Raw genomic sequence first — 9,692 nt, 5'->3', positions numbered from 1 at the left:
CTGCAAACAAATCACTATGTCCTTCATTTCATTTGCCACGGCTTTGAGCCGGTCGTGACAAATGTAAATGGATTATGTTACTAACTACAATTTTTGTAATGGATTTCAATTTGTAAGTACTTACTCAGCACTTGCTGCGTAACTAGTTTTTTTAAATACCCCCGGTGCCTCGAAGCATATTCATCCGCACAGAGACACAAAGCCGAAGCACAACCAAAACAATATTCTTCTGCGAGATGCATGCAGTTTATATTTTAACTGCTAAGTTAAATAGTGTACCTTTAAACAGTGAAGCCTAGGTCACTTACAACGCAACTAAAGACACTGAATTAATTAAATCACAAGATGGATTGGCATCGCTCATATATTTGTATTATTTATTTGCCTTCACATAAACACATGCAGTTCAAAGTGCTGCACAAAAATAAAGCCAATATATATGAGAAATCAAGCATTAGACAGTTGATAATAATAAGAACAATGAGAATATTTTGGACATTTAAAAATATTATACATCACTTTATTTTGATGGTCCCTTTAACACATTCTGTTGACTATAAGTAATGTGTCACCAACATGTCTACTAGTGACATGTCTATATGTTCAAAAAGAATAGACTAAAACTAGACTAAAAACATCTCTTTGACCTGGCATGCACATAACACATTAGCAAATTTTATAATTCAGTGTTAGGCTGAATCGATTACACCCGGGAACCGGGAACACTTCCCATGAATCCTGATGCCATTTATGCTAATATTAGTCTCTCTGTTTATCCTAAGGTTTACCGCAATCCAAGCCGTATCCGGATCTGATGAAGGACATACGTCTAGACACGACGACTACGCAGTCCTGAAGTGTCAAGTAGTCTCTCCCCTGTGAAGGCCTCCTTCCCTTTACCTCTGTACAGATAAAATGTTGTCAAAATGATCCTAGTTTACATGGATACGTGACAAAAAATTCTGTATTATGAATTTTTAAGGCCAGACAAGTAATTTGGTGAGGTCAGAAAGACTACACGCGTTCTCGAGCCACCAGGCACTGTTGTTGTGGAAATGAGCAGGCCGGAGAGCATTAAGGGTTTTCTGTTAGAACGGTGTCATGTAAGCAGCCATGTAAGTAAATAACTAATGATCTTTGCAACAGAAGTGAATCGGTAACTTTACCGATTTTTGACAGACGCACTTTATAATAGCGTGCAGTTCTTATAAAGTGTAACCAGTGAATCAATCAAAACTTTAGCTGGACAATAACTTTATTCTAGAGCCGCTGTAAAGCCAAAACAATCTATTTTACTTTAATTTCCTGTTATTACTGTAAAGCTGCTTTGAAACAATATTTATTGTTAAAAGCGCTATATAACTGAAGGTGACTTGACTAACTCTAATGAGAGTTAGTTGCAAAGTACTTATAGTCAAAAGAATGTTCAAAAGGGACCATCAAAATAAAGTGTTACTAATTTTACAACTGGACACTGCCCCCTCAGGCCTCTTGTAAAACTCTCACAATTGAGTCTCTTTCAGACATGGAAAAGTAGACACATTTAAATCATATCCATTATATACAGTAACAAAAATGTACAGTATGTAGATGTTAATGTAAATGTACGAAGAGCTGTCCTTTGGGTTCAACAACAGATGATCTACCCAGTGTTAGTTAATGTCAAATTTGTTCCTTTTTTACTTCAGCAAGTGCATTTAATCCATTAATTGTGTAAGATAGTCCACTGAAGTTTAATGACTTAAATGTGGGTATAAAAGTGTTTTTCTCTCATCTTGGGATTGGAATGTGTGAAGTCCTTCTCAGTGCCTTAACCTCTAGGCTGAAACCTGCAGTCTGTGCTTCATTCTGAGAGATGTAGTAAATGTGAAACTTCCTCATCCATCAGAGAGTCTAAAGAAAGACTGCCGCTGTAAATCAAGCTTTTGCAGACATTGCTTGCAAACAAACCAATTTCACCACAAACTAACCACATGAACTTTTACACTCACAAACCAACCTCTGTCTTCAAACTTCTGTCTCATATGCACACAAGCACTAAACTAAATGGAAACATTTGTGGTTAAGATGATTATATTTTTAACTGAGAATAGCAAGACCCTTCCTTGAGAAAAAAAAAAGAACAGGGCAGAAGCTCCTTTGAAGAACAACTCTGGCGGTTCAAAAGAAAAACTTCAAATAACTTCTTTCAATTTCATTTTAAATGTACTAAAGAATTAAATTAAAATAATTAAATTAGTAAAAGGCAGGCTTACCATACACCAGTCTGAAGGAAAACAACAAATATAAACAAGAAATGTATATTTCTACACAGGAGCAATAAAGTGGGCATGCATGTAGGTATTCTATTTTACTTTGCAATTGTAAGACACACTAAAAGTTTTAGATTAACACTTGGATTACGTTTTCAAACCCCCTTCACATGTCGCCTGTTTGCCTGCCACCAGCTGTTATCCAAACACACTATCCTGCTCAGCAGGCCCAGAATGCTGATCTCTCATTCAGCATGGAGTGTGTTTCATGGAAATTTGATGCTGCTTATTGTAAAAATTAGCCGGATAAATGTTGGTCATCCAATTTAAGAGAAATATACACACCTTAAACTAAACATCTCTTCATACAGGAAACCCACTTCTACATCCTGTTGTGAAGGTCATTACTGTGTGTCCACAAATACTGTATAGAAACATACTGAAGTACTTTTACTAAAGGAAACGTTATTTATTTGATAATTCAATACTTTTTGCTAAATATTTTATCTACGATTTAATCAACCAACAGACACACCATGAACATGATGTTTCACTGATCATGGCACCTGCAACTTTCTAATCCATTCCTTCTCTGACCTGAGCATATGTACTGAAGTCAGAACTCGGCACTCTTGTTTTCTTGGGAGGGTTTTGTCTCCTGTTTATCACGTCTACAGATGCATAACACACCTCTTTATCATCATTCTCCTGGAATAAAAATAAATACAATTAAATAAAATACATGCAAGACATAATACGAATAACTCTACACAGGACAAATGAGATATTCTTAGATAATCAGTAACTGCTATTTTTTAATACCTCCCAGAGGACTACTAAGAACTACTATATACATGTTTATAATTTATGTGAATAATGCATAATGTATAAGCAATTCTAAAATGAAAATCATGGTAATCCACTAGTAATGATCAAAGAAGAGATGAGATGTCATTACAACAGGGAAAGGAAGATATTTTTATTAAAGATCACAAGGGTACATAAATAAATAAAAATGATGATGTTCAAGGATAAAAAATGTATCGTACAAAAATATAAGAATTGTCCATTTTGATTTCATGGTGACTGTCTGTTTGTGTACCTTACCGTACCAGTATCTTACCTCAACAATATTTCTACTTTTCAGCTTGTCATTTTGATCAACAGAATCTAAAATGGATTGTTAAAATAACAACATCATTAAAAAAAATAAATAATAGTAATAATGCAGTTTTGTTGATCCACAGTTTCTGGTCATTGACAAAAGTTGTTTATCTGTACATTAAAGTACAACTCTGGTGCAAAAGAAGAGTATTAATCTGTGAACAATTACCTGTAGTTTTCCTCTGACAGAGGCCGTACACACACACGGAGGACAGGAGTAAGGAGAGGAGAACACACACCGGACACACACTGAACAGCAGCGTCCAGCAGAGAACACAGTCTGATAGAGGAAGTGTGGAGGTGATGTTCAAGGGTCCAGAACAGGGCGTCACTTTCTCTATATAAAATAAACATTAAAACATCAATAGTGCTGATAAAAATATTTCTGATCTGTTAAACTTGCTTCTTCAAAGAGAAACGTAAAGTTTTCCAGAATTACACAAGCAATGATATAATAATAATTAGCAGAAATATTTTCTTACCTGCAAAAGAGAGACGAGTTGTTCGGTTTCCATAATAGTACTCTTTAGATGAGGAGATGATGCCATCATTTTTCATCTTTATATATCTTATTCTCTATTTCTGCACAGTAATACAGTCCCAGATCAGAGACACTGATGTTAGTAATATGTAGATCATGAGAATTACTGGAGCGGTTGTGGACAGAGCTGTAACGCTGAAATGTCTTTAGCTCCCATTTCGTTAAATCTATTATGAGAGAGGGTTGATTTTCATGAGAGCAGTTTCTTATCCATATAAAGCTGAAACCATGAGTTACCGAGCGATCACAGTAGAGAGTGATGTTGTCTCCTGGTCTGACTTTCATCTCCACTTCTGCTCCATATATTCTGTTCTGACTGATAAGTAAAACATCTGTAAAAGCACAAAATAACTAAAGCACTTTAAATTATACTATCATACAAACATGTTCACAGTAATATTGACATTTCCATTCAAAAATGCTCAAAAATAGCTTAAGAAGAAAGTATAATATTTCTTACACATGAGCGCGATGAGTCTTGACCTCTCCATCTCAGTGAGTGTCTATGAATAACTGACTCTGGTGAGGGTCTAACAGACGTCAGCTCTCATCTAACTCATTCACGCCAATGGAAAGTTTTAGCTTTAAAAAAAAAGCCTTACGTCATGAGGGGTTGTCATTAAAGTGGGTTATTGTGTGAACGTACAAAGAGTAAAAGCTATTTTAACCAATAATCGATTACGTTACAAACTTTTTTTTGCTCTAATTTGGCTTTGCGATCAGGCAAATCTTAAACCTTTTTATCATTGAACAGATATGCAGAAAGGCTTCAGTATTTAATGATAAAATGTAACTAAGATATGATTAGCATCAGAAATTAAACACAGTTCACATGCAGTCAGTAAATTCATGATTCGTCTTTTGAACTGGAGGACTAATGTTAAATTTAATGTATTTCTTTGTTTTATTGAAGTGGGTAAAAATAAAAAGCTATGTGGCAACAACATCTAAACATGTCAAAACAGGAAACCCACAAGCTTCATTTAGAACACTTACAGCCACCTCACTTTGGTTTTTGTTGTTATTACACGTCATCAAACTCTCAGATCTAATCTCTCAGTAGATCACTGGTCACAAAACACAAATGTTTCCATTTGCCTTTGTTAGGTTTTTTTGTGTTGGTTAAAGTGCATGTGTTTGCCTAAGGCCATCTTGCACAAATTTGCACTAACATGCACAAGGGAATGTTCCCTTTAGAGGGAACTCGAACTGCGGCGACTAAAACATTTTGGGGAACGCCCTTGGCATAACGCATCTGAAGTATGAATGAAACTAATCCAATCCTGATTGGTGCTGCGTCATGACGTAGCGTAAGGGGCCGGCATACACGGAAGCTACAATGGGACGCCGGCACACAACAGAGTTAGCTTTTTGCTCTTCAGCAAGCGCTCTGTATCAAACTGTCTGTCCTATTTGGTGTTGTTTGTCCCATAAGAATTGTCCCAAATAAAGGTCTGGATTGCAATATGGAATCTAGTGGCTCGGATCTTGCGTTTGCCGAGGCAGTGCGTAGATTACGGGTCTACTCTGCAATAAAGATTCTGTGTGGCGGGCGATCTCGCATTGCCGAGGCAGCTCATAGATTAAAGGTCTTCATTGCAATACAGAATCTATAGTGGCTCGGATCTCGCGTTTGCCGAGGCATCGCGTAGATTACAGTTCTCCTTTGCAATAAAGATTCTGTGTGGGTGCGAGGCATGCACAGTCAGCTCCTGAGGGTGCTGGCTGTGTTCATTGAGATATCTTGACGCGCACAGCAGTGCGTCGTGTGTTTCAGCCTTCCCCAATGTCACTTCTCTGTCTTTTCTGCCCACCGAAATTCAACGGGTTGGTGTGGACTGCAGTCGACCAAGTCCAAGGAGGCCATGGAGCGTGTTCCTCCGCCGGACAGGGAGTCCGGGTTCTACAGCCGCTACTTCAAAAAGGATGGAGGGTTGCGCCAATTTTAGATCTAAGGCATTTAAATCGGTCTCTGAGGAGATTCAGGTTCAAGATGCTCACTATTCCCGTCATCATGAGTCAGATCAAATCTGAGGATTGGTTTGTCACGATAGATCTAAGGGACGCATACTTCCACATATCCATCCTTCCATCTCACAGGAAGTTCCTGAGGTTTGCTTTCGGGGGCGAAGCGTTCCAATATTGGGTTCTTCTGTTCGGCCTAGCTCTCTCCCCTTGCACGTTTACCAAATGCATGGATGCAGCTCTAGCTCCGCTGAGGCTTTAGGGTATCAGGGTACTAAACTATATCGACGACTGGCATATTATGGCCCAGTCACAAGAGCTGGCAGTTCGGCATCGAGATATCATCCTTGCCCACATCCAGAGCCTGGGGTAGAGACTCAACACGAAAAAAGCGCGTTGGCACCAGCCCAGAGAACCACGTTCCTGGGAGTGGTGTGGGACTCGGTCACGATGCGAGCCTAAAGTGCCTAAAGTGCCATCTAATGTGGCACGGCCTACGGTTCTGCAGGCTTTTCATCCTCCACCTCACATGGTGGCGGATGAAGAAAGACTTAATTTGCTCTGCCCTGTACAGAGCTCGTGCTCGTGCACTCAGCCCTCACAACACCCAGCCCCTGTCGGTGATTGGTTGAACACTATTTATTTTGGTTTTGAGTGGTTGGTAAAACCAATTGTTTTTGTGTGCAGATCTCAGAGCCTAGGCTGCCTACAGAGACGCGTTTTTTTGACGGCCTGCTTATGGGGCGGGCAGCTGCGGATCGTTAGGAAAGATTAGATGAATGTGATCATTTATTTTTGGGCCTTAAATCGCTGATACAACCTTTAATGTTAAAAGCGTGTAATGTGACTTTGAATATCATTTAGTGCTCCTGCTTTGTAGCTGTAAAAGCAACAATGGATAATAGAGGGTTTTCACTTCACGTCATCAATCCGGAAGTCGGACATTTTGGAGCCACTGAACGTAAACAATGCCACTGAACTGAACGGACTCGGAAATTTGGCTGATTATTGCTGCTGAAAAATGGTTGAGTGTTGGTCTGTACTAATCGGTCGCACTGGGATAAAACATTTTGAGTTCTATAGACGGTCAAAAGTTAAAGAGAAGAGTGCAATAAACAGATGAAAGAAGCCGTTTGTGGTTGAGAGAGGTACAGCATCAGACACATGTGTAAATAGTGTTGATTATGGCTAAAATGTTGACGAGGTTAACTATGGCTACATTCACACACTGTCAGTCCAAATTCGATTATCTTTGTATTCAATTGGAATCTGATCTAATATTTACATTTATTCATTTAGCTGACGCTTTTATCCAAAGCGACTTACAATTGCTATATATCAGAGGTCGCACGCCTCTGGAGCAACTAGGGGTTAAGTGTCTTGCTCAGGGACACATTGGTGTCTCACAGTGGATTCGAACCCGGGTCTCTCACACCAAAGGCATGTGTCTTATCCATTGTGCCACCACCACCCCCTATGATGTCCACACTGTATATCTCAACTGTTAAGATCCAAATTTGTGTGTCCATGCAGCTCTTTGGCAATATGGCAATGACATTGCGTTGATGGATGGGTTTGCATTTGCAATAGAGATGTTGTCTTATTTAAATTTTATAACATGAAAATGTCTAGCCGCCGCTCTGGACTACTGCGTCTTGAGCCTGCGGCAGAACTAGGAGGCTGTTATGTAACGTTACATATTTTTTTCCGCGCTCTTGTCTGCGTCGGTTTCAAAATAGGTTTAAAAAATAATACTTTTCTGCTCTTCCGGCACTTTGCAACAAGACAGCCTTGTTTCTTGTTTCAAAATTTTGCGCTCTTTCCTGCTTACTAAGTCCTTCTCTATATGATTTTGCAGCTTCCACGTGTTTTTTCCGTGGTTTATTAGTGTAGCAATGTGTTAGTACATAAACAATGCAATCCTTGCTGTTGTTTACATCCGAGTGCCTCTTTAATGGCCACGCATCTGGGTCACCGCCCAGAACGTGACGTCGGTGAAAACCAAGGGGGTAATCCATCCGCCGGAAACTGAAGCCTCCCCGGGCGCCGCCATTGTAGCAGAACTTCACCTGCTGTTAGCATTCCATTGACTCCCATTCATTTTTGCGTCACTTTGACAGCGAATAACTTTACATCTGAGGCGTCCAAAGACTCCATTTGTCCATTATTTATTTCTAAAGAAACATGACAATGTATAAAAGGCTCCATTACCTTGTATCTTACGTTATGGCCCCATTGAAGCCGTTTTTGTAAAAATAGGCTAACGATTGCGTCATAACCCACGCGACTCTCTGTCGCACTGTAGAGAAATTACCGTATAGACCGGCGGAGAAGCTCGCAAGCAATCGGGGGGACGTGGAGGCATAAAGTCCGATAAAGTGAAGGGAGAAGCCCACAGAGAGTCATAAAGTTGCTCCTGCTGCTAGCTCATGGACAGCTACAGTAATGCTCACGCTCTCCGTCTCTGAGAGATTCGAATAGGAATGATTCAGATTTCTCTCGGCACAGCTACTAGAAGACTGACAACTGTTTAGACACGTTGCTCACGTCACCAAGCTCAGTTTGAGCCTGCGCAGTACGCCTGGCGATCAGGAAGTGAGTGCTTCAAATGGGCTTCACTTTTCTCCGTTGAAGTCTATGGGGTCGCTGTGGCCATCTTATACTGTCTATGGTGAAAACCCTCTATTCACCTCATATCTTGAAATTAAACAAATGGAAACAAGAATGTTCAAACTGTGAAGAAACAATTGTATTATTTGACAAAGAATGTTTTAGTAACTCAGTATGTATTTGAATAATGTTTAAATGGTGTAATATTTCGATCACAGTAGAGAGTGATGTTGTCTCCTGGTCTGACTTTCATCTCCACTTCTGCTCCATAGATTCTGTTCTGACTGATAAGTAAAACATCTGTAAACGCACAAAATAACTAAAGCACTTTAAATTATACTATCATACAAACATGTTCACAGTAATATTGACATTTTCATTCAAAAACTCAAAAATAGCTTAAGAAGAAAGTATAATATTTCTTACACATGAGCGCGATGAGTCTTGACCTCTCCATCTCAGTGAGTGTCTATGAATAACTGACTCTGGTGAGGGTCTAACAGACGTCAGCTCTCATCTAACTCGTTCACGCCCATGGAAAGTTTTAGCTTTAAAAAAAAGCCTTACGTCATGAGGGGTTGGCATTAAAGTGGGTTATTGTGTGAACGTACAAAGAGTAAAAGCTATTTTAACCAATAATCGATTACGTTACAAACTTTTTTTTGCTCTAATTTGGCTTTGCGATCAGGCAAATCTTAAACCTTTTTATCATTGAACAGATATGCAGAAAGGCTTCAGTAATGAAAAAATGTAACTAATATATGATTAATATCAGAAATTAAACACAGTTCACATGCAGTCAGTAAATTCATGATTGTGATAAAAGTCCTTTGAACTGGAGGAATATGTTAAATTTAATGTATTTCTTTGTTTTATTGAAGTGGGTAAAAAAAAGCTATGTGGCAACAACATCTATGTCAAAACAGGAAACCCAAAAACTTCATTTAGAACACTTACAGCCACCTCACTTTTGTTTTTGTTGTTTTTACACGTCATCAAACTCTCAGATCTAATCTCTCAGTAGATCACTGGTCACAAAACACAAATGTTCCCATTTGCCTTTGTTAGGTTTTTTTGTGTTGGTTAAAGTGCATGTGTTTGCCTGAGGCCATCTTGCACAAATTTGCACTAACATGCACTAGGGAATGTTCCCTTTCGAG

At 39.1% G+C, this 9,692-nt stretch overlaps 1 protein-coding gene across 1 annotated transcript; it reads right to left on the bottom strand.

Annotated features, from left to right (window-relative positions):
• Window positions 1-361: 361 nt before the first annotated feature.
• On the bottom strand, window positions 362-4,439 carry LOC307000725 (uncharacterized protein). The gene is made up of 6 exons (XM_079616512.1): window positions 4,418-4,439; window positions 3,899-4,289; window positions 3,586-3,753; window positions 3,376-3,422; window positions 2,850-2,960; window positions 362-902 (listed from the first exon to the last, which is right to left on the bottom strand). Exons 2-6 carry the CDS (start codon window positions 3,972-3,974, stop codon window positions 897-899), a joined length of 408 nt encoding a protein of 135 aa, XP_079472638.1. The 5' UTR covers window positions 3,975-4,289; window positions 4,418-4,439; the 3' UTR covers window positions 362-896.
• Between the last annotated feature and the right edge of the window lie 5,253 nt (window positions 4,440-9,692).

Source organism: Phoxinus phoxinus, assembly GCF_949152265.1.
Source record: "Phoxinus phoxinus genome assembly, chromosome: 6".
Lineage (NCBI taxonomy): Eukaryota > Metazoa > Chordata > Actinopteri > Cypriniformes > Leuciscidae > Phoxinus > Phoxinus phoxinus.
Note: the sequence above shows the minus strand (reverse complement) of the source record. Positions and strands in the feature narration are given on the sequence as shown.